General features: G+C 41.2%; 1 protein-coding gene across 14 annotated transcripts in view; it reads right to left on the reverse strand.

Annotated features, from left to right (window-relative positions):
* The window catches only part of arhgef4 (Rho guanine nucleotide exchange factor (GEF) 4), a 143153-nt gene that overhangs the window by 22863 nt on the left and 93618 nt on the right, over window positions 1-26672 (reverse strand). For 12 of the 14 annotated variants that reach the window (XM_069197323.1, XM_006637895.3, XM_069197331.1 and 9 more), the window contains one exon: window positions 1746-1888. In XM_069197323.1, coding sequence (XP_069053424.1) covers window positions 1746-1888 — 143 coding nt within the window. The remainder of the gene's footprint in view (window positions 1-1745; window positions 1889-26672) is intronic. The other 2 variants (XM_069197321.1, XM_069197333.1) reach the window with 1 other exon arrangement.

Consider the following 26672-nt stretch of genomic DNA (forward strand, 5'->3'; position numbering starts at 1 on the left):
GCGGAGCTTGTATGTTCTCCCCGTGTTTGTAGGGGCTTCCTCCAGGTGCCCTGATTTTCTCCCACAACCCAAAGATATACTGGCAGGTTAATTAGCTTCTGGAAAAACTGGCCCTGGAGTGAATGTGTACATGTCTGTGTGTGTCTTGTGATGGGCTCGTGTCCCATCCAGGGTGCACCCTGCCTTGTGCCCGTTGCTAGCAGGGATAGGCACTGGCTCGCCCTCAACCCTGTATCAGAAAAAGCAGTTAGAAAATCCCGATTGTGATAAATTGTCATCCCTAGTGTGAGACGGTATCTGTAATTACTGTTATCCTTAGGGACCTTTTTTGTGTAAAGGGTTATTGCCTATTTCCTTGTGTAGATACCATGTGAACCACTTCAGTCTGACTTGCCGTGAGACCACTAATGTCCCCCACACACCCCCACAACTTCCCTCCCTCCTCCGCTGTTCGTCCGCTGTCACACACCTGCTCAGATCAGCGCCACAACAACAAACAAAAACAACAAACATACAGTCAGCCTGCCTCCAACACAGCATGACAAGTGAAGACCTACTGTATCACCCCTGAAGAAAGGCTAATTGAGAGAGTGGGTCCCTGGTGGGACACAGAAGTGTATCAGCAGCTAATTTTGTATTTGTTTGTGTGTTTTGCTTTTTTTTCTGTTTTGGTCTTCCTGCAGCTAATTGTGACCCGGGGCCGTTTCTGACTCTAAAGCCACTGTGGCTGGATCTTCATTTGGAGGACAACAGAACAACAAAGAACAACAAACAAATTTAAGGCTATTCTGCTATTAATTTGCCTTGTTTTACTCTCCTAATTTTGAGCTTCAGAAAGATAAGCATGGGCTATGCAATTCTATGTCTGCTGTGTTATGTACTGCATGGTCGGTCTTAGAAAAAAACTACAATATGTTCTTGAGATTACAACAAAGATCATACAGCCATCCATTTTCTAAACGCTTTATTCAATGCAGGGTTGTGGGGGAGCCAGAGGCATTCCTGGCACAAAGCAGGATACACCATGGAAGGGATACCAGTTTATTGCAGGGCAGACACAGCCACAAACTAACAACAGGTGCAATCTTCCTACCAGTATGTTTTTGGCCTGTGGGAAGAAATCAGATCACCCTGAGGAAACCTGTATGAATACAGGGAGGCCATGCAATCTCCATGCAGGTAACACCCAAGGAATTGAACCCAGGGCTCCAATGCTGCAAGGCACTAATGCTAACCGTTGTGCCAACATGCCCCTAATTTAACATTCTCCTGCAAATGACTGGCATTTTATACTCACATAATTTTGAGTTTTAGAGAGAATATTGAATTGCAATGTGCAATTCTAAGTCTGTTCTGTTATATACTGCATGCTCTTTCTCAGAAAAACTGTAAAATGCTCCTGAGATTAAAATGAACATCAGGCTAAGAGAACTCTTAGGGGGTGCTTGGTGCAGCAAATTGCTTGAAAGGCCCAGTTGTGCTTTCCATTTGTTTTAAAACACTGATGTTTTGTCTGCAGCTGGTTTCAGCCAGCTCTCATTTAAATATCTTGAATAACCATTTTTATTTTAAATGATGAGCTACTGTGATTATGCAGCAGGCACAGCCCTGAATGTTTCTTAACCCTGGAGAGCTGGAGAGCTGGACAAACCACGCGTTTGTTTCGGATTCTGGTTTGTCCAGCCGGGATGAATGCAAGGGTGAAATGCCTGAAGTCTGGGGCACAGGGTCGACTTTTGCCATACCTCATTTATCGCCAGCTGCTCGCCGCCCCCCCCTGGGTGTCCAAAACGATGATTGGAGCTGCAGAAGTCTTCGTACAGGTCCTCCTCGCTGCCCACATCATCGCCTAGCCCAGTCCTGTCAGAGGCTCCATCCGGGATTACTGCTGGAGAGATACAAGGGGAAAGGGGCTTCAGATCTCAGGACCATTGAGACAGTGTCCTTCTCTGTCCATCCTTGTGAACCCAAAAGTGGTCCATCAGCACCTCGTCCCTTAGTTCAAAACTTTCATTGCTGGTCATTTCTTGGGAAACACCATGTGTCTGTGATCCAGATCAGCTAGGCTGATTGTGTCCCAACAGTATATAACAGAAAACAACACTTTTTGCTGAAATTATTTTTGGGAACTTGGAAAAGGTCAAAAACCTGAAGATGTTATCCTGAGGACTGAGATTAAGGTAATCTTAGAGAAACTAGGTTGCAGTTCACACTGACTGCTCCAGAGGCACAATCTGCTACGTCAAGAAAAGCCCCCTCAGTTTCCACACTGTGGCGTTTTCTGCTGCTCACAGGCAAACAAGAGATGCAAATATGCCTCCACTTTCTAATCAGTTTATCCAATATAGGCTCACAGAGGAGCCAGAGCCTAACCTGGAAAGCAACAGGCACAAGGCAGGATACGCCCTGGATGGGATCCCAGTCTATTACAGGACCGACACAGACTGGGGCCAATTTTCCCAGAAGCCTTTAACCTACCAGTATGCCTTTAGATTGTGTGAGGGAGCTGGAGTACCTGGAGGAAACTCACATGATCACCAGGAGAACATACAAACAGCACACAGATAGCACCCCAGTAACATAGGGCTCCAGTGACGTGAGGCAGCTTTTTAATCACTGAGCTACCATTTTGCCTCCATAGAAGAAAATACATGAACTAACTGAATTTGTTTTTATTTGTTTGCTCAGTCTGTGAAAGCCTGTACAGAATGAAATTGATACGACTTATGAGACTGAACCCAGAACAGCTGAGAGAATGTGAAGTTGCTTTTGAGATTTTGTCTTGTTCAGGTGCTCTTTTATTAGAGCGAGAGAGCCCACAGGGACAGATTTGCACTAATCCAGAACTGCCTTTCCGTCTCACAGCCCGGCCCCAGGCCCACAACAGCAGTACGTCCATTAAAAGCTTTTTGGTTGGGTTTCCTATTTTTGGCACAGAGCTCTCAACTATCTGCCACTGTGTCTGAGTCACAGCTATTTCAACAACATGACGTCTCTTCAATAAATGTTGGAGAAAACCTGAAGCTGTCATTCAAAAAAAAAGGACGCACAGTAAGGAGACAGTTATTGCCAAGGAAAGGAATGTCTGCAGAACAATATTTATCAACAGTATTTGCTTCTTGCATTGCATTTATTAAATAATTTAACCAGTAGAATGACCTTTTGATTGGTAAAGACCACAGAATGTAATAAAGCTGCTGCATTCCTTGTAGTCCATGTTACAGTGCTCGGAAATAAAACTTTAGCCTGCTTTCAATATGAAATGTGAGCATCTGATATCAACAAATCAACAAGTCTTTTTGTTTAAGTTAACTGATTTCACAAAATAGTGTCTGATGTTAATAATTAGGTCGAGGTTAATATTTAGGTCATGCAGGAGAGCTCTACAGAGATGTCAGGACAAGAGATTAAAGTGCAGTCAATAAAAATACACTGCTGTTTCTTTCTGCTTGCAGGCAATAGGCTCATTTGTCTATAGACAGAATAGAGCTCAGTCCTCATTCTGCACAGATACACAAACACATGCAGCAGCATGCAAATTTACGTCCATGCAGAGAGGCACACAAACACACACACAACAAACAACAACTGGCAAGAAGTGTCTGCCCTGCTTGACAAACCATGCTACACTATCTACAGTACACCACGCAAACCACTGTTGCAACATCTGGGTAAGTAGAATGACAAATGACTGCAGAGACAGAAAATGCAGCACACAAAGGGAGAAGATAACATGACAGCACCAGATATCGAAGGGAGATTCATTAAATAAATAATTTGACTAGAAAATTCATGCAATGTGCCTCCAGCAATGAAATACAGACACTGGGAGCAGATACAAATCTGATCTCCAAACATTGACAAAAAATATAGTTTAGGATGAAAAATACAGTAGTAATCAATCCTGTTGATTTCAAGCTCTGCTTAACATCATAAAATTAAACTGACCCAGCCAGAATCGGAAGCCTCATAATATCACCGTGGTTACAGTCACAGCCCTGTTAATATCATCCACAGATACAGTCACTTTTGAACAAAGCAGCAAACATGATACTGAATTCCACCATTGTTGTTTATATTATTTGGTCATCATAAAAAGAAAGTTTTAAAATGATTTTGTTTTTATTAAGTTACAAGGCTGATGTTTTTAGTTGGAGTAAAGTTTAAACTTCTGTTTAAAATCCTCTTGACTCAGCCGCCACTGCCGCAGTCCTTAAAGAGACCTTCCCTAATAATCTAAGGCCTTGGGAGACATCGTGTTAAATGAGATTATTTGGTTTCATTTTAACAACTATAAATTCATCTGTTTTCTGACTAAATGTCACAACATACCAGTTGAATATGTGATAAAGAGTGAAGTATATTCAAGTTCCTATAAATATAAATGAAAACGCAGGTTAATATGTATATTATGAATGAATATGTATAATACAGTATGTCTATTATCCTAATCAGGTAACTGTGGAGCACACACATACACATGCCGATTATGAAAGCTTGCATGGACGCCATCAGTTTCAACATAATAGGTTATTTTGACACAGATATCCAGTGGTGTTTGCTTGGTTACAACAGGTTTATTCCTGGAAATAAAAACACACTGCACACAGCAAGAAACACATCATTTTAGAAATTCTGTCTGCCCTTAGTTTACTTTATTAAAGTCCCAATATCAGTATTTCTTGAGTAATTAGCATTTTCCTGAAGCCCTGAATACCAGTGACACAGTGTGTGGTAACAGCTGGCTCCTGCCCAGATATTGACTGATCTTTATTTATTAGTGAGCGGGGAAAAACGGTCTAGCTTCCAGAGCGGTTGCTCAGCCTGCCTCATTTATAATTCATACATAGTGATGGCAGTTATTAATGGCTCTCGTAAGCTATTGTTTAGCTTTAGTTTTGGGATTCATTAAACAAATAAAGATGACAGTAACAAAAGTGCTACTGTAACCAAAAGCCAACAATGTGCACTCTGTGTACAGTTCCATTCTGCTGCCTCCCACCTCACCAACTGATAGCCTTACATTACAGCCGCTACAGTGTGTCAAATACTGCTGGATTGTGCTGAACTGTAATCAAGGATAAGTGAGTTTATCTGGAAAGTCAGGGTGAAGTAGGCTTTCATCTCATAAGTCCGCAATGCAACTCTTCACACTGCGGGACTATCACCTGATCCCTTCATAGTACTTAATTAACAAGATTTGATGTAAAAACAGATGCATGGAGAAAGCAAGAGACACAGCAATACAGCATCAAATTCACAATTACATTTCTGGATGTTCCTGATCATAGTTCCTGGCTTTCAGCAATTCATGTCTGCCTGATCGATCCCATTGCGACGGGTGAATTTCCTGACTAAATTGGCACAGACTGAGCTTGTTGCTTGCTGGAACACTAAGCAAGTTTCTAGGAGATTACTGTAAAAATCCATCACGCAGGAATACAATCCTTTTAGAAGCCAGTGATTGTGTCTCTCCTAGTGCTTAATGCACCATACAGTACAAGCCCTGCATTATTCTCATGTGACACAAAAAAAGAGATGGCACTCTAGCAGAGAAGACAGTTCTATGCAGCTGAATCTTGCTCGCCCCTCTGTCCACTTTTCCCTTTCTTTCCGAAATTTTCAGGAATTGAGCCCCTCAAGGAAAATATGAATCATGGAAAAACACCAAACTTGATTAATTTCCAGAAACAGCAGGTCTTTAATCTGAAAAGGAATCTTGCCCTGGGTGCTTTCAAAAGGTCACCCTTTACAAGTGAATCATTCAGAAAGAGCAGGTAATAGCACAGTGCTGTGGACAGTGTATCTTTTGTTTTTGTATGCTTCAACATGGATCAGATGTCTTGCAGTGCTCTTAGTAAAGATGTTTTCAGAAAAATATAAAGCATACGTTAACCTGGAACATTTTTAATTGAAAGCCGTTTCTTTCACAGCTATCCATGTGTTATATCAACAGCTTTCAAATTACGAAGCGAGGATCAGTGGGTGGATCTTGGGTTGTGGAAAGAATCTTAAAAGCTGTGTTGCCAAAGAGCAAAGCATTCCAAATGTTTTCTTCAGTCTGCGTCATTGTTGAATGCATGATGGTTGTTTCCAGTTTTATTACAGACGACTGTCTGACACCGCTCAGGAAGTGCTGTGCCAGGTGGCATCCCTAGCAGGAGATGGAATGAATCAGAACTTCTCACGCTTATGAAGTCTGCTTTGGTTTCTCTACCTGTCCTTTAATCTCACTATAGATTACATGACAGTGTTTTTTTTATCCTTATAAAGACTAAATCCCCATCCACTGCAGCGCTGGGTGAGAAGTGTCAGTGCTTGACTTGTACTCTCTGACATGTTAGGAGAGTCTGGAGAAGAACAAGCATTTACTTAGAATTGACCTGAGTCAGCCCCAGCTACATTGCTAATGCAAAGATTCATATGCCAGAGACTTTAGTTTCAGTCACTAAGCATTTTGAAATAAAAAGGCTTTCTTCCAACAGGACCATCTGAAATAATGTAATGCTCTTTAACTTGCTCTTACAACTAAAGTTTTCATGCTGGCTCCGCACACTGGTGAATTTGGTTAAAATATGCAAGGCCAAAACACTTCTGCGCTGCAGATTAAATGATGTGATGAAAAGTTCATACCTACAAGAAAATGATGTGGTGACAGAAGACAAAATGTGCCTCAGTCCTGGCTGGGAACATAGCCACTTCTTGAAAGAAGCCAAGGAATCTATTTCAAGATCATGGCTGGGTGTCTTGTTCCATATTCCCACAAGCCTCATGTAATGAAGTACCCCCTGTCCTCAGTTTTAAATATACTTCTAGACAGTTTCCTATTGTATCGTCAGGTTCATCATTCAGTTATACCTCCCTGAAGCCAGATCAAATCAGACCTTGCAATTTAAGGGATGTTAGACCTACTGTAGTTAGCACTGGGAGTGCAAACTGGAACCAGAAAGAGCTGCTCTTCCGTTTGGAGCAGAACAGCCAGAACAATACCTCAGCGTGGTGACAGGGGGCACTGTGTTGCAGAGGAAGCTGCCTTCGAAACGGAATGCTAGGCTGAGGCCTTGGGAGGAGTTAAGGTTTTCAATGCACTTTTTCAGAGCAGAGCTGTCACAGCAGCTCTGAAAAACAAGTAATTAACCCTGACCTGTCTAGGGTTAAGGGGGCTCCTGGTCAGTTTGGGAAAGAGATCTTAATCTTTATGGCAAAAGGTTAATTAGTAGAAGGTAAAGCTAAAACAGAATGCAGGAGTCCCATTCACAGCTGGTGAAAGGTTTATAGCAGTCTTATACTGGCTTCTTTGGCCACCTTGCAGTTTACTCAGCATTACAGTATTCAGCACCAGACACAGTCTGGATTAAGTAAATAACTCACTATTTTATATTAGGAAAACAAAATCCTAGCTGCATAAAATGATCCTTGTAACAATAATAACAAAACCATCCCACAGGCTCTGCATGATCTGCCTGTAATCCTATGGAGCTTCTAGACAGGTTGACCGCTGTTAGAGATTACAGATTGATTGTTCAAGCTCTCAATACCCGCTCTCATTTCAGAGAATTCAAGCGCTCCGATTATCCTTTCATTACCCAGCAGTGGATCAGGACAGCGCTGCACGTGTCATCTGGGCCTGAGCGGGTCTCTGCACAGGTCTGCCTGGCTCAGACACTGCTCTGATTACCAAAAGAAAATGTGTGATGGCCAGGGCTGCCTGGCAGTGCAATTAAACGCAACTCCACACCCTCGGGCTTAGTAGTGTGTGAATGCACATGTCTGACCTCATTGAGGTATTGGGAACAGGGCAGGATACACAGTAACTCCTAATTTTAACTGATTTACAAAGGATAAAAACAGATAAAAATATGTATGAGGGACAAGAATGTTTTCTTGAGAACTAATCTTTAATGCATCTAAACATTAATGAAACATATCACAATAACAAAAATGTTGGAGAAAGAGAGACACTTGTTCTGAAATGAAATACTAGGAATCCCTGTTCTATAACAAGAAAGGTTATTAAGCACATCCTTAGAAAAAAACTCCAAAGGCAGAGTAATACACAGCCTGGGACAGATTTCTCTTACAACACAGATTTTCAAGTGGCTCTGACAGGGAAAAGAACCTTACTGGCTGATTGCACTTTGAACAGTTCAGAGGGAAATAAAAACCCTATATCATGCTGTCCCCTGCAGAGCAGCAGCCTCTCTAACATCCACTTGAGGTCAGTCTCTTGAAATCTTCACAGATTCTACACGCACACACGTAATGACACAACCCCTGTTTAGGTCATAGAAAAAAAGTTTTCTTCTTTTTGGCCGATTTAAAACTGGCAGTTAACACTGTGAGGTGGCATGGTGGCACAGTGGTTAGCGGTTAGCACTGCTGCCTTGCAGTGCTCGGGCCCTGAGTTCAATTCCAGATGTGTTGTGCTAGCTGTGTGGAGTGTGCAAAATCTGAGGTAGATAATAATGAATAGGTCTCTATGAATGTCTGTGCAAATAGACCATATTTATACTTATAATTAAATACATATTTAGACCACTGTATGTATTTAATTAATGTGTTAAAAATCCAGTTATAACATAACTCTCTGTATGTTCCCTCCATGTTTGCGTGTGCTCTGGAATCCTTCAAAAGTTCAAAGACATACTGTACTAGTAAGTTAAATGTCTTCTGGTACTGGTTTGAGTATAAGTGTGTTCACTGGGATAAAGCAGTAACAAAATGGATGAATGGAATTACTACAGGATGTAACAGAACAGAACAGTCAAAACCAAATGATGGTCGAGGATTTTCTCTTCATTCTTCATCTATCCCGGAGAAGCTCTCAGCCCACAACACAGGCTTTGCTCCTCTTTCCCTCCAAGAAACTCTCCACTGCTCCTTGACCTCACTCTTACACTGCAGGATCACCCTGAGTGATCTGACCAGCATTGCAACCTGGCCTAGAGTACCCAGAGCAGAGGCTTTGGAAAGCGATGACGTGACATGCATGCACTACATTTCGGATTAACAGCTCTATTTATAAATTCATGTCTAACACATAATTGTAAAAAAAATATTTCTGACCCAGTCTTCCTTAGTTCCATGCAATAAAGTGTGAAATTGAACTTTTTGTTATCTTTACAAAATTAATTGATGTTTTAGTCAATGAGATGGTGGGGATTTCAGGCTCCTGAAATTAAGAGTTGGTCTTGATATTAGACGTTTGGGACAGCAGGTCTCCTGTACTGCCATTGGTACAGGTGTTTCACATCTCATGGTACTCATTAGTACTCATGGTTTCACAGTTGGTTCTCCTGGCACATTGGCACTGTAGTCTTCCTTTTTGTAAACTTGACATATACTGTCTCTAACAGTAGTACTTATTCCCACTTGTGGCATCCTTTGCAAACCATCCAAGAAAATGGGCCATGCTGACCATAAAGGTGCTTGCCTGAGCTTGAGTTGAGATATATGACCATGGGTTTAAGCCTGGGCCGTGGCACTAGTTGACTGAGAGCGGTATTCACCAAGAGGAGGCATACAATTGGCTGAGCTCCACTGAGGAAAGTTGACGCACCTGAGGCTTCTGGGTCACACCTGCTAGCCTGCGTGCTGTCAGTGACGGACATCCCTCTCCTCCAATCAGGTCTAAACATGGGGCTGTACATTCTGGGATATGGTATAAGCACAAGTGGCTTGAAGAGGAGCAGCATGGAAGAAATGGTCCACACTTCTTCATTCTCTCCCGTGTGCGGTCACGTGGTTCACAGCCGCGAGCCGGGATGTGAAAAATACACAATGGGTCTTTTCAAATCAGGTGAGAATAACACAAAATAATTGCTCATTTTAAATGAAATTACACACAAAAACAATTACTGTGGCATTAAACTCTGCTCTCTCATTTTCTGAAAGTTAAGGCTGTCCTCGTCCTAGTTATGGTGAAGAGTTATTTATGCATGAAGATTTTGCACATTGTGAAGGGCTTGTGCCCTTGGTCACGTGTGCTGCACTGCTCTGTTCAATGTTATTGAATGTGATGGAATGAAGTCACGCTCTTCACCCAAAAGCAAAAGAGCTGCTCTGAAAAGACGACAGTCTGAATCACCATCTGAAAGCTTCACCTGTCACCTGTTGCTGCCATCAGGCAGTCTCACCCAGTTTTCCATTAGCAGCCATTGCTAGCACACATTACAATTGTTTTATTTAGCTTGTTTTTTCTTGTGGTTATCTTAAAAGAGATGGATATGAAGATTTTTTCTCAAAAGCCGAAGAATACTCTTCTCTAATTTTGACAAATAACAGTATATTTAACACATTTTTCTACAATTACATCTCATTTAAGTAGCTACTAATCCTAGCCTACCCATATAACTATCACCCTCTCACCCTCTGCAGGGCTGTGAGATAAAGAATGGTTTTGATAACTCGAAATGGCACACAACAGCTCATCTGAAATTCCTGTTTTACTAATGTTATTGACAAAGTAAAAATAAGAAGGAAAAACTAAATACAACTTTTTGTATACAGAATTATCAATTATTTTTAACACTTGATTTGGAATTGCCAAATTCTCAGCTCATTGCAACCACTCCTCTATCCCCACAAGGATGGTCAGACAGGCTCATCAGACCCTGTTTGACACACCAACAGCTCCACAGTGACTTCCAGGTCAGTTAGTTCCATTTCAAGTAGATGTGTGTCTCTCACTGAAGTCACCACATGTCCCAGATGCCTGGGAAGTTGCAGGGTGTACTGTTGGACCACAAGCCAAGACAGGCCTGGTTGAGAATTCCTCACCCTTCCCCTGTTAGTGCTGAGCTCAGTGTGGCCTCTTGCACTAATGATGTGACCCAGACTTGAAAGCATCACAGCCTAGAGCATCCTGTGGTCAGAGTGAGCACCTTTTACAGGAAACACAGCTTTCTATGCAACCAAAAAGAGAACGCTGACATATAATATTGACAGGTTACCTTAGTCTAAAATCCACACCTCCTATGTATCCAGTAGTCTCTTCACCACTCTGTGCTGAAGTCTAGCAGTATTAACAGTTTTCATTTTTTTGCTATGCAGGTGACAGAAAGTGGGAGTCAGCAAACCTATCAGTGCCGGGCCTGCACAATGAGACATAATCTGGTGTGACACGCACAGATAAAAAAAGGTTGCCAGGCCCTGTGGTTGTGCCCAGGGGCTAGGTGTTGGCAGCAGGCAAGAGTTGAATTTAACATCCTGACTCCGACAAAACCATTCCCAAAAACGAGTGGAGTGACAAACGGCTGGCTTGGAGATATCCTCTGCATGAACTTTTACAGTCCTCCTCTGAGTGAGTCACTTGACCTAACTGAGCTTTAGTTGGCATCTGAGTTGTAAATGAGAGAGGGAAAAAAAGAGACACATTATGCCAATTGGAAAACCACCAATATATTTTGTCTCATTTAACCTAGAAAATCAGATCATTTCTCGGATTAATTTAGTTTCACTTTCTTTAATCTCCCCCTGTTCTCATTTGTGTATAGGAGGCTTAGCCCCGTCTGGACAGTAATCCAGGGCAGTTCATCTGGAAGAGCGGGTGAGCAGAGTGTGGTTGTTATAGAAGCAACTGAGCTGATTTGCAACTGATCACGTTCAGTGGTTGGCAGGACTCCAAGGTTCTGGGTGTACTCAACCTTTCTGCTTTCTGGGGGGCAGGTGGGGGAGAATCCCTGTGCTTTTTTTTTGCTCCTTTTCTTGAGGAGAGAAAGGCAATGCATCAGGAAAAAAAACACTTCAGTCACTTTTTCTTTCCACAGACAGCAACTGGACCAAAATGTCTACAAATTGATCCTGTTTGGATAATTTGCCAGTCCCTGATCTTGTCTCCTGTCATCTCTTTTAACTGGCAGAAGAGATAATGTGCTGAAAGAGGAGCGCAGTCTTGAGATTTCAGGCAACAGGTGGCTCAGCAAGAGCACAACAATGTCTGCTAACATTTGTGGCAACCCAAGCCTGCAGACTGCTGTATCCTGCATCTATTGTTGCATCACTTTGATAAATTCCATGGTTTACACTACATTCCAGATTAGTATGAACTGCTGATATCACGCCTGAAGAGGTTTTGTTTGTGCTGCGCCAGAAAGTAACACTTAAAAATGTTAAACTTAGCAGCCTGCTGTTTCTCATTCACTTTGCCAAGATGTGTACTAAAGCTTGCATTTTGCGTATGGTTTTGTTCAGAATAATCAGAAAGGTTACAAATGAAAGCAGGTGATTCGGCCCATCTTATTTAATTATGTTTTATGTGGTCCCACAGTCAATACTGGTTTTGCTGGAAGAATCCTTTCTCCATATAAACTCCCCTGGATAACAAATCCATAAATGGTGCCTGAATATGAACTTGGAGAGCTGTATATAGAAGCATGAAGGAGTGGCTGAATTACATTAATTGATCTGGTGCTATGCAGAGGTGGGCACAAGAGCTGAATGCTGTGGAGGAGCCAGCCAACTCCACAGCAGAACTGCAGAGCAAGAGGCCAGAAAGACGAAGCTTGCTCCAGAGGCGCAGTGTGTGCCTGCAGCTGAGGGACAGTTCCAAAGGCTGCCCTGTAGCTGTGCTGCTTGTCCACCGATGAAAAAACAGACTTATTGCCGGCGACAGCTCCCAACATTTCTGCCTCTGCTGTAGGAGGTACACAAACAGAACTTCAAATTCCTCAGTTAATTAAGGAAACGAATCACTGGGGGGATGAGCAATGACCTGATTCCCAAAATCTCTCATCCTTCACTAAAGCTGCGAGGCTCCATAAATCTGCATGGAGCCATGTAGGGTCTCTCCTCGTCCTCCCTCAACTAAATTATAAAGTTAAATCGAAGGAAAAAATACTCTTCAGACTTGTGTGTCACTCCACAGTGGTAATATACTGGCTGATCACCCTACCTGGCTGACACTGATTAATGGCACATTGACTCATAAAGAGTTTTTTTGGTCCTTTGTGGCGTTTCAAGGACACAATCGTAATCAGAACGGGACACTATTGGCAGCCTAGAAGCGAAGATGGGCTGTTGTTATTCATGCTGCCTAGGGCAAAAAGAGATAATTAGTGACAAAGAGAAGTCCAGGTCCACGAGGCTTGCACCATTCTGAGCTGCAAAATCTGAGTTAGATAATAATAATTAATAGGTCCCTGTGAATGTCTGTGCAAATAATCCATATTTACAGGCTATTCTATACACAAAGACACACATATGTATTTAAGTCATGTGCTAAAAAGCCAGTTATAGCACAACTATTTTGGTGCATTGCTAATAAAACTGAAATCACCTGTGAAAACAGCTTGTTGTCAGAAACCAAACTGAACAAGCTGTCATAAATATTCAACAAACAGAAAATTCTTCCTGGACTCAGTGTCTCAGAATCACTCCCACGTGCTAAAACTAAGTCAATGTGCTTGTCGTGGGCCATGTCTTGACTGTTCTCAAAGATATGAAAAGTTATTCAGAAGCCCAGTGAAAATGTTAAACTGGTAGCAATGGGCTTAGTTACATGCATTCAAATTACGAAAAGGACAAAATTATATCAAGAATTCAGGATAGTTACACAGCTTCTGATGAACCTAAATTATTACATGTCTTTCATAGTATTCCCCATATAATCAACATGACAGTAATTTTAAAGTATATTTTGACAACTGTACATTATATATAATGCTGTGGAAAAGTCTTAATCATTTGTATTGTTCTGCATACATTTTTTTCCTTCTTTATGCAGAAATAATTATTTGGTGATTGCCTGCTACATTTTCAGCCATTTGAAGACAATAGCTAATCCTGACAGAACTAGATGTTTAAAGCTTAAGGTCTCTATAGGAGAGGAATACATCCTCAGTTAAGTTGATTGAGCTGATTAGATCTGATTAGGAAAGCTGATGGATCAAATATTCTAACTCACTTCATACTAAAGTATAATTACATATTCTATCTGACACAATTCATGTGCGTTTCCATCAGGTGCTCCGGTTTGCTCCCACAGTCCACAGATATACTGGTAGGTTAACTGGCTTCTGGGAAATTGTGTTTGGTGTGAGTGTGTGTGTCTATGTGTGCCCTGTGATAGACTGGTGTCCCATCCAGGGTGTGTCCTGCTTTGTCCGTTTTTTGCCGGGATAGGCTCCTGTTGCCTCAAGACCATGTGTGTAGAAAATGGATGGATGGAATTTTTTTTTTTACTTGAATCATTCAATCCCTGTCTTCCAAAGATGAACCTTTCATTCAAGGGCCTAAAATATACCTCAGCCCCTCCCCGTGCAGTTCCAGCTGTAAGTTCAGCATTGTGTCTCATTTCTTTTCCTTTCAGCATGGAATTCAACTTTAGCAGTTCCTCCACCAGCTGGGCATACTCATCAGTTCTAGCACTGTGGTTCACAGAAATAACAGCAACACAGCTGAAATGTTGTTTTATTTAGTCTCTTTGCAGTTGATGTGACTGCCATTTTAATGGAATTCAAATGATGACTGCTCGGAGTTTTTGTGTATTCGAGACTGGAGCAAAGGATCAATGTGGATCAATAGGCTCTCAGGTCTGTGTAGTGCACTTCGATTGTCTCTCACATGTGACTTCGACCACATCCAAACACCCAATCTATGGCCGTGGATAAAAAAAATCATGGATGAATGAAAAATTCTTTCCTGAACTGTTTTTTATTTGTACCACAAGCACAATCATGTTCAATGATTTCCTTTTGTTATCTCAGAACAAGTGATCAAGATATTTGTTTTAATACAAATGAAAAACATATTAAGACTAAATACCATAAAACCACAATGTGTAACATTAACAAAGTTATATTGCTGATATTACTGAAAATATTTGAAATTCCAGATTTCTATTTAAAAGCCACTCAAGGATCTTTTATCTGACTGTATGGCTGACATTATTTTGCCTGGTTGTGGGAATAATACAGCTTTATAAGCCAGCAAGCCATGAGAAAGAAAGAATGAGACTCTTGTGTCATAATAAAAACAGGAGGGGAGGTTTTTTCTTGTTTCAACCAAAGCCAGAGAAACACACACAGGGCTGAACAGTATTCATAAACTTCACCGTAATGCTCTATTAACACCTGGTTTTGAAAAAACAACACAAATTGAAAAGTACAGGCAAACTTTTAAGATTCTATTTTAAAAGAGTTGCAGAAAGACAGTTAAATATTTCCTTTTAGTTCTATTTTGTAACATTACTTTCTGTAAAAAACTGGTGTTAAATTAACAACATTGAATGTCTTATGAATGTGGCCCACAGTGTTGAAAAGCAGCTGGTATAATTCTAAAATTCAAAGCTCATTTAGCTGGAAGGCTGTTAAATTATTATGCCCACAAGGGGATTAAGAGATTGGGTAAGGAATGGAGCACAAACCACTGATGTGTTAAAGAGCCACAATTAACATATCCTGAAGATTCTACTGTACCTTTCATGCCAAGAGGCACAATCTAGAAATAAAATGTAGCCACAGATACCAGAATCTGTCTTCCAAAAACTACAGCATGTGTCCCAGACTGGCAATTCAGCTGTGCTGTGATCTGAAACAGTGACATCCTGAGGCCATATTATTTCATTTTTATTACTATTATTCCTTTAATATTATTGGAACAGTTTGTTGGGGTTTCTGGTGTTATAATCTGGTGTTATAGTGTTGAGTGTACTCTCATGAATACATATATTGTTTTGTAGGCTGTTTGTTGAAAAAAAAAATCAAATCTACATCTGTCAGAACCATGTCAGGATGCAGTATGAGTATTTTGTTACTGGAGTCAAACTCGGTGAATCACAGGCCAGTCAACATTCAGAAACTGCACTCTTTCTCAGAGCCTGGCTAGAATGACAGCACAAGGCACCCGACTGTCAAACAGGAGAAAGATTTTATTTCTCTGGGCCAACATCAGTACAAGCACTATTTTTTAATCCATCAGTAAAACAGACAAACAGATAATTGTGGTTGCAAACCAAAAACCCAAATACACAACTGAGGAGATTTGTCTGATTGATATTAAGCTTTTACTTTGCAATAAAAAATGCTCCTTTTTACATCACCTGTGGAAGCCATAGTATTACATTTTGGGGCTACTGAAAGGGTTTCCCTTGGTGGGGCCCACTATTCTAAGATAACACACAGCTCAGAAATCAAGCGCATTGCTCATTGTGCATGCAGGAGGAATTCTGAGCATTATCCACCTAGTTAGGCTTTCGATTTAAAATGACGAACAGGGTGTTAAACCGCAGGGAATGTTGGAGAAACAGTGGCAGTGATGGACTATTCTAGGCTGAATTGTGACATCCATCACCAAACAGCTCCCTGGAGATCAGGCGAGGGCACAGCAGCTGAGCAAAGCAAGTCAAGTCAAAGGAATGGAACTTGAGGAACAGTGGGAGGAAGGGAAGAAAAGAGAGACAGAGGATAACAGAAATGTCGCCCAGGAGTTAAGAAATACCCTGTCTAAAAACCACAAGGCTACCCTGACCACAAAATCCTGTGGCAGCCCAGCATAATCACACTTACACTTAAAGGTTACATTTTATAAGGAGATGATGGATAGCCCGCCAGAAGAGCCATAAAATCCTGTTTTCTTTTATGTTATTGATCTTTAAAAATTGATTCATTGCCTGGTTGTTTAAGAATAGAACCTCCTTTGGATCCGGCATGCCATCTGTGCATTCTAATGAAACCCTTTCTTAATACCTGCTAAATCACTGCAAGTCAAAAGCACTTTGGGGCAAGACCCTTTCAGTGCTTAAACTTTATAATAGGGGTATATGCGACCTTCAGATGTCAACATCCTACTCATGAAACTGAGATTCTAAGAATAAGGCATAAAATTTAAATCTGATTTAAAGTTTCAAGAAGGATCCTAGATAAATGGTGCTTTTAACGCATAAGCTAAATAAATTCAGAATAAATCAATGAATAGGTTGAATGTTACATTACTACACAAGCACACAAATGTATTTATGTTACTGCTGTACAAACAAATGTTGTAATGAATCATTATATCAACTAACAAGTATTTTTGTTACAGCTTTTGCTGGAAATATACTGTAACTAAATAATCATACTGAGCGTAAATGGAACCACATATATCATTTATTGTAAACCACATATTGTAAAGCTGTCATAAGGAAAATCTTTTTTTGCAGTAGGTGCGCTGACATTTTATTGAACGGACATGACCTAGCTAAACACATTATGCTGATTAACATTTGTCAGGGTTAGAGCTGATCAGCTAGGGCTCTGCTGTAAAACTCACAGGCACCTTCAGCAGGAATGCAAGCAGTAGGTCTGCGTCAAAGAATTCGCACCAGGTTGCAGATACTGTACTGTCTTGAGGGATTCTTTCCTGTTCTTCTCATAGTGCCTAGACAAACATGTGCCTGATGACTGGTCTGTGAGCCTTAGAATCCTCATGTCACCCCAGCACTCTCACAAAGGTCCAATGGGGATCAAGAGTGGCGAGCAGGGTATCCCAGGCGTACTGTATGTGTCACACTCTTATCTCAAGAAAGTGTCTGGAATGTTGTCACATCAGGGTGGCCTGCAGATGAGGTCCAGGGACATGATCATAAAGCACCATACAGTCATGATGTCCTTGATGTCTACAAGTGGAGTTCTGTCATGAATAGATACTCCTCAATGTTCAACAGGCTCGTCATTCAACAGGTGAAATCCATTCTCTCACTAATGAGGTGGTTTAGTCTCTATTCAGCATTGCTTGAGCATAAAGTCTGAGTCATGAATACTCAATCTGACACTAAAATTGTTAATCCATATGTAAAATCCAAAAACTTTATTTACCAGCAACATACATACATGTAGTGATATGCTTGTTTTGGTAGTTAATAAAATTGGGTTCCTTTTTTTATTTTCAGGTCACACGTCTCAGATTGGACAGTGCACATTCTTTTGGCTTTCACTACACCAGATCTGAATGTGGCCTTTACCCTCTGCAGGCTGTGCCAACAGAATATGCAACTGAGACAGCTGAAGGTCAAAGGCCACAGTCTCGTTGAGATTTCAGGAACGAGCAGAGAAATACGAGGAGACAGTAGAGAAATAAAGCTCCAGATATTATGCTCTGAAAATCTGGATTGAGCGGGAGGAAAGAGGTAGATGTTTATATCAAAATCTGAAAGTATATATGCCAAATATTCTAAATAAACCGTTTAAAAGACAAGGAGTCATTACTTATTAAAACAAATCATTACTTATCGAAACTTGCAGGCAGAAGCCATTTATCTAATACATCATCAAAGAAACTCAAGGCAAGTCATTTTCATAGGGGCAAACATGCCAAGAGCTGTGAAAGTTGAATTTAACACACAGTCCATCACTCCCTTGTCAAAGAGAAGCCTGCAAGGAACTAGATTTAAGTGCAGATGAAGGGCATTTAGCTTTGGCCCTTTTTCTATTTCAGCAGACCTAGCCAGGATGACACCTGATTGGGGCTCAGGCTGGGGCTGAGCAGGCTGTGTTTTGCAGTGTTTTTGTTAGCAGTGTTTTGTGTTGTCTGTGAATTCTGCTGCAGAGATGAAGCTTCTGTGAATGTCCCAGGCACAGCTATAGACCACATTACTGCTGTCTGAATCACGGAGGATTTGCACAAAGACAAATATTTATTAAAAATATAGGGAAAGTATATATTTTTTCTTACTCATGGATGCCCACAGATGTCCTCCTGAGAGTTTTGTTTTTCTTTATCCCATAAACTAGTAAAACTAATTCTGATCGTAAATCTTGGTGGTACAAACAACTCTTGACACCGGAGCTTTCGGTTCCTATTCTGAAGCTAGCTGCTGAATTATTCTTGGAAGGCAGACAAAGTGTATATTCTTTCTGCATTTACAGAAAGACACAGCCAGTCCCACAGGGTGCTGCAGGGCTCCTTCTACATAACAAAGCTGTCTCTCAAAGGAGATAGTTCCAGCTGTGCACAGATCAGAAGATTCCACTGTGTTCCAGCAGACTTTTTTCAATGGTCTGCCTTGTCTAATACTTCAATTCCAATTCTTGTCTTAGTGGAAAGTAGCAAGAAGCAACACTGATAACAGTAGTGCATCAACTCATCAGACAGTGTGTTATCCCCTAATCCATTTTCAGGGTTCACATTTCCAAACATAGAAGTGAGGCAAATGTCAAATCTCCTTGTTTGGTTCTGATTTATTAAAAAAAAAACATGCTCTGAGCCAAAGGCTTCTCCTGTCTGTCCTTCTCCTTCCCCTGCTCTTCTGTTCTGCAGCAATCTTACTTTGTAAAACACGACTCACTCTTCCTTTCACCCTCCCCCACCTAGGAGAAACGCTGGACATTTGAGTCATAGAAAAGAGGAGTCCTGAGCTCGGCACTCATTCGATACCACTCTGCCGCTCCCCTCCCCTCTCTCTGGTTCTCAAAGCAAAAACGTCTGGCATCTGTCTCAGACGTTCTGGACAGGTGACACCAGTCTGACAGGTGCTGACTTCTAATCAAAAGCAAAGAAGACAGGAGTCTGTTGTGTCATCTTATTAATCAGCCTCAGACTACCTGAAACCCTCTTTCATTTGCATGAGAATGGCATTATGTTTTAGAGGGACCAGGCCTGAGGTGAATGCAGAAAATGGCACGCATCATTAGATGGAAGGGGGAAATAAAAACAGAACTTCAGACGAATATTTCATTATTCGCTACAGAAGATTATTTTATCTGCCTTAATGCCTCTGCCAGTATGAACAGCTCTGTATGCTTCTGCAAACAGATCTTGGTGCCTAGCACTGCTGCGAGTGGGAGTCAAGCAGATTTATTCAGGAGGGAGCTGGATGTGGAATGAGAACAGATAAGCTGCAGACAAGTGATGAACACCAGATCTCTGTTCATCAGACGCTCCCCCAATCTCTCCCCACACGCAGCAGTCTCCGGGAATCTGAGACGCAATGTTTTGTTTCTCAACCTCTTCTGTACCAGGGACCAGCTCCCCAAGGACCCACTCATTTGAGGACCACCTAGGTTAAAAGGCAAACCCAAGCAAGATGAGAATTTGATCCGCAATCATTCATAAAAGTTATGGCAGGAACTGGTTGGAATCCTCTAGGCCCTGGGTTTGAGAAAAAAACATGGTTCTAGATTTTATTAGGAATAATGGAGACAATCAGTTAGGCTTTTGACCTCTATATTAGCATAGAGCATTAGGTTTGTCTAAACTCTGGCCTGCTCTGGTCCAGTACCCTAACCAGGCTGAACCTGGAAGGAGATGGGACAGAGACCTGCTGAATTCTAGCAGGATCACGTCTGCTCAGGGTAGATCTATACAGTCCTTTGGCAGTCTTGTATTTTAGATTCCTTTTATGCAGCAACTGACAAAGACCTGCTTAACATGATTATGAGAAAGCTAATTAAATATAGTGCTCCCTTGCTAAAACGATCTCATTGAACACATACTTTAAATAATCTGCACCTGCAGAAAGTTCCCAAGAGTCAAACGCTCAAGAGTGCCAGAGCAACAACAGCACAGTACGTACCAGAGTCTGATACATCACTGTGTGCTCTCATGTGCTCTGAAAACACGGGATCTGTAAGGAAGACACACACCTTCCAGGAAAAGGTGAGCAAACATCTGTGTCTTGAAAGAATGAAAGATTAAAGATATTAAGTCATTCACTTTAGAACAACAACATATGCAGTGAAGAAAGACTGAGTGTAGGCATGGGTGAGTCTGGTGCAGATCGAAATGTGGAGTGGGCTAGAGTAGGTCTAGAGTACTATCCAGCAGGACTGGTTGGCCATGATGGAGGACTTAATGGAGGCTACCCACTGCTACTATAGCTGAGGAATCTACAACTAGTGAATTTCTGGACCTTTTTAATTTAAATTTTACACAAGGATTCAAACACAGGGCCCAGGAATTATGTGAGCAGGTCACCCGCATGGTAGGACAGATCTGCTGGAGTGTTTTTCATGTATCCTATACTGACCCTCCTGAGCACTTGTACTAATAACCTTCCAGTCTACCAGACTGATGACTGCGCAAGAACATACCACAGTTTGTACAAAAAATGATTCAATGAAAAGGACAAAGAAACAGTAGCACCAGTCATTGCCCTCCACCTCTGCACTTCTACCTGCTCAGACCACATGGGGGTGGGCTCAGCCAGCCCACCAGAGAAACCTTGTTAAACTCTATGAGGAGCATTATCGGAAGAGACACCAGAGAGATCCGCTATGACTAATGGCTCATTTGCTGTCATTCCCCTGCGTGCCTTGATTGTAATCTCTTCATGCTGCCTCTTAAGCACAGGCTCTTAAAGGGCTACTTGCCAGGCTTCATAAACAAAATGACAAAAATGCAGGCATTTCTTCTTTTTTTTCCCTGGTGATATTTCCATTAATCTGTATTTGACCTGAACTTACTGAATAAAAAAAACACAGTGTAAGGCAGGAGTTTAACCTTTTGTTCTTTTGTGAAAACAGTGGTGTCACCTAGGCCTTGATGGGATTAACAGAGCGGATGAGTCCCTGCAAAGCATTTCAGTGTTAGATTTTCATGTGAGCACAGTGGCACAGTGGTTAGCATTTCTGGCTTGTAGTGCAGGGGCCCTGGGTTCAATATGTACTGTAGGCTGCTAACTGTGGGGAATTTGCATTTTACACCACATTTGCCTGGGTTTCCCCCAGGTGCTCCAGTTTCCCTTCACAGTCCAAAGACATACTGTACTAGAAGCATAATTGGGTTCTCAGAATATTGGCTCTGGTGTGAGCGTCTGTGTTTGCCCTGCAATGGACTGGCATCCTGTCCTTGGTGTATCCTGCCTTGCGCCCACTGCTTTCTGGGATAGCCTCAGGCTACCCCTTGACCCTGAATTGGATAGAGAATGGATGGGTAGTTGGATTTTCTGATGTGTGTGGTGTTTCTCCAGATCTCCAGAACTAAAGTATAAAAGGAGGGCTAAAGGAAGACAGAGGAAGGAGTGTCATCCCTGCTCCATCACAGCCCCACGATAGGTTCGATTCCAGGTTGAGTTTGCATGTTTCTCTTGCGTCTGGGACTCTAGTTTCATCACACTAAAAATGTGTAGTTTATGCTTGACTGACTACTCTAAACCTCTTTCTAGGGTTTATGCCCATTTCTCTGTTTCTTTCAACAAGGCAGTTTCATGTGTGCAGCGGTTTGTTCATAGCACAACGAACAACATTACAATGGGACAATAGTGAAACAGAATTAAAAGAGCTCGAGCAAGCCTTTACACATTTGTGTTTTTTCTGAATGTTCTGATAGAATTACAAAGCATGTAGGATAATGATGAACTCCGATATGCTGAAGAAACAAGTTTCTAATTTTCAATAAGATGAAAAATAACAAGCATAATATTTTTTTAACAATATAGCTAATGGTCCTTTAAAGACTGGTAGAAATAAAACCTGAAACCAGCAATTTCATAGCTTTAGTTATGTAAAAATACCTAATGGGCACTCAAATCAGCGTATCCTCTCTAGTATTTTTAACCCTGCACTGCATATTTTCAGATACCTTTTTTAGAACCACAGCACGAAATGTCATTGAGATGTAAAAGGAAATTTGGATTATAATTGTTGCAAGTGTTTACATTAACAACAAGAGGGTGACATCTGATGATGAGCACAGCTGTATTAAATTCTATCCTGTTACGGCATTTGATTTGATATGTTACAGGCTGTTATCAATTGTTCAGCTGAAGGATCAGATGATTCTCTCTTCAGTTTGGCTATGGGAGCTAAATGTCAGCCTCGCAGTAGAGTTTTAATCAAGCTCTGTACTCACAACTGCTGATTCCACCTCAGGCAGTACACGCAAGGATATGAAGCTTAAGTTACAGAGAACTCACATGATTAAGGCTCTATTTCAAGAACATAAGAATTGAAAAAAGGTTACAAACGAGAGGAAGCCATTCAGCCTAACTAGCTTGTGGGGTTGCTGTGGTAGCTAATTTATGAGAGTATCCCAATCAGTCATTTCTTGAAAGAAACGAGGTTATTGACTGGAAGAACATAGCTGAACAGCTTGTTCCATGCTCCCAGAACTCTTAGGGTAAAAACTGTCCTGTAATAAGAACATAAGTTTTCATGCAACTGAATATTCAAATATTACTTTTTTTAGATAAAACATTCTGGGATCTGTGGAATAAACTGGGATATAAATGTTTTCATTGTCATCTGAAAACTATGTACACTAGTGAGTCTATGTAAAAATGATTTATTTTAGTGATTTAGTGCAGTAAGCAAATTCATTTAATATCCATTTTAAGCATGTCTGCCAACTCTAACATCGCAGACTTTGTATTTGACAATGTAAAAAAAAAAAGAAAAAAAAAAGAGATGCCAGGCCACTTCAATAGCTTTCACATTCTTCCTGTGGTAACCTCAGTATTGTCTCTTTTCAAAGGCAAAGACTGTCAGCCCTGTTAGTTGTCTTGGAGATGGTTGCTGTGTCAGGCGTGTGTGTTTAAATATCACACATCCAGACACACGGTGCCACTGTTAACACCTCCCTCCCTTCTACAGACGTGTTAGGAGAACAGCTTTCACACTCAATGTGCAACAATTACACCAATTAACAGTGTCTATATTAATGATCCTTCCTGATGTACCACAATCTCTTATTTCTTAAACAATTTAAGGTGGAAGCACTGGGCCAAAATCCTACAGTATGTATTCATAGCTAACAAAACATGTGTGAGGTTGATAACGGACAGGAAGGAGAGCATCGTCTCCTGTGCAGGTCAGAAAGAGGATCGACATATATACAGTGTTTTTCATGTATCCTATACTGACCCTCCTGAGCACTTGTACTAATAACCTTCCAGTCTACCAGACTGATGACTGCGCAAGAACATACCACAGTTTGTACAACAAATGATTCAATGAAAAGGACAAAGAAACAGTAGCACCAGTCATTGCCCTCCACCTCTGCACTTCTACCTGCTCAGACCACATAGGGGAGAGCATCGTCTCCTGTGCAGGTCAGAAAGAGGATCGACATATATACAGTATGCATATATGTTATATATATGCATATAAAAAAAGAGCAAGACCATACAAACAATGAGTCTGGATTACTGTCGATAGCATAGTTATCAGCCTATTTATGTTTTTCAGACCATTTTGCACAAGTAGGATTTGATTTTGTCTTTGAGTTCAAATCAAATCAAATCAAAGTTTATTTATCAAATGCACAACAATACAGCGTGCAGTAGTAGTTGCTGGCAATTAAATGTCTTTTCTGCGCACTCACAAAAATCACAAGAATCACAAAATTAAGGTTACAAAAATAAGGTTACATAATAATAGATAATAAAGTAATAGAAAATGAATAAAACTTAATATGAATAGAGCTGCTATGTGTCCATGGTGTATGCAATATGTTATGTCCAAGTAGTGCAGTATGCTGAATACAATAAAAACTGTATGTCCATGTAGCCGTTACAGGTGATTTGCTAAAGGAGCTGCAGGTTGGTTGTTTAGTAGTCTTATTGAGTGGAGGTAGAAGCTGTTCCGTAATCTGTCTGACTTTGACTGAATGCTTTGATACCGTTTACCAGATGGTAGGAGAGAAAACAGTTTGTGACTGGGATGACTGGAGTCCTTGAGTCATAAGACATCTAGCTGAGTAGATATACTGGATGTTCGGTAGCTCACAGCCGGTAATGAGCTGCTCTGACTTCACCACCCTCTGCAGTATTTGCGATCCCGGGTGGAGCAACTCCCATACCAGGCAGTGATGCAACCAGCCAGGAATCTCTCAATAGTGCACCTGTAGAAGTTGGCCTCATTTTGATAGAAGTCCAACCGTTCTTGTAAGAATAGAGGAAGCTGCCAGTTGAAGAACTAATCAAAAGACACTGTGGAAGTGGTTTGAATCACCAGGATTCACTAAACCTTTTGTCCTCGAGAAGGTGCTGGACGAATTTGTTTTTTATTCTGAAAGAAATGAAGGAGTAAGTGCTGTGTGGACTGTGCAGTTTTTGAACACAAACACAAGGATAGTGCACTCAATGGAAGCAAAGTTTGCTGGGAAATGTCATGGACGTGTTTGAGGAGTGAAGGCAACTGCCGCCCAACTATTGTTCATCATGTTCACTTGAAGATAACGCTGCAGACAAGTTCATTCAACTAGAATGCAGGCACTACAGACTAATTCATTCAACTATGCTCTGACATGAAATGCCTAAATAGGTGGTTAAATAAGGTTTTACAATAAATACACCGCTGAATACTCACAGTGATTCAGCTGTCTTTCAGCATCAAAACCGTAACCGAGCCTAAGAAGCTACATAATGCATAAATCCTCTATAGAGTTTGAGTTTGAGTCTCAGAATGAGAGCCTTTTTTTGATTTATTGGAATGGTTTTAATCTTTAATAAAAAAGGTGATTTTTTGCGTCCTTGCAGAATTTGACTCATATTCTCCAATGCAAAGTACCTCTTAACTCTGTTCAGCTTGGCTCAGCTTTGCAAAAGGTGCAAGTTGGGTCTTGTGGAAACAGCATCTCTGCACCATGGAGCAGGCCATAGATGACACTGAGGACATCTTTCTACTCTAAGAGTGTCTTTCAGAAACAGAGAAGCCCTTTTTTCTGTGGAGTACTGTGCAATCAATACCACCCTGTAAGTATACACCCTGTACTATAGTTCAAGGACATGCATTCAAGGCAAATGCACTAAAGAAGTCTCGGAAGGATCTCGGAAGGAGTGCAATGCCATTGAAGCAAACTCTTGGCATCCAAAACAGCTTTAAAGAGACGGTTAAACCTAAGAGTCTGAAGTGGACTGCAGACAACAAAAGACCGCACAGAGACAGATAGCTTGTGAATTTCACCAGATGAAGAAAAAAAAAATCATTTGTTTTTCAAGCTTGTTGAGAACTGAAAGCAGCTCCACTTCCAGCCCTTGAGTGCTTAAGAAAACTTAACCTGCGGTAAATAAGCTTGCCCGCATTCCCACAGTGACTCTTCCTGCCTCCTGATCAGAGACTGAAGAAGCAGTGCCTGTCAGACGTGATTAATTTTCCCAGGGACAGGATCTAGGCTTCACACATGTGTGCTGCAAGCACACAGCTCTGTAAAACTCCCAGGGACACATTCCTGGTCCAGCCGTTCTGCAGTGGGATTAGGGAAAGGCTTTCGAGATGCCTATTTAAGGCGAAAGAATTCAGGCACTTAACGGGGTAATAAGACAGTGATTTCTACAGGACAGACGAAAGAAAATCATTTAGTTCTGACTCAATGGGGAGATTTGGAATCATAATTGTTTTTGACAAGCAGTTTGGCTTACAACCTGCAGACAGAGTACAAGAGCCTTTTAATCTTACAGTCACCTTTCCATCTGACTGGCTGATTTACTAACTTGCCGAATTAAACCTACATTTGAGCTATGATTCAGTTTGTACAAAAGTTACAATGTAGGAATGGTTTGTGTCTACAGAATAATAGTATTATAATCAATGATTCATATGCCATTGTCTCCACTACATACTATTCATACCACAATATACTGTAGTTTTTTAATGTTGTTTGACCATCTCTGGCTGGTTTTGAAGTAAAAGAAATGCAGTGTGAGGTCTTGTTAGCTCAAGCAGAGACACTTTTCCTAAGACTCCAGTTATGAATTTAGTTTCTCCAGTATGAATTTAAAAATGCATAACTTAATTTTTCCCCCATGCACACGTAAC

The sequence above is a fragment of the Lepisosteus oculatus genome, chromosome 13, assembly GCF_040954835.1.
Source record: "Lepisosteus oculatus isolate fLepOcu1 chromosome 13, fLepOcu1.hap2, whole genome shotgun sequence".
Taxonomy (NCBI): domain Eukaryota; kingdom Metazoa; phylum Chordata; class Actinopteri; order Semionotiformes; family Lepisosteidae; genus Lepisosteus; species Lepisosteus oculatus.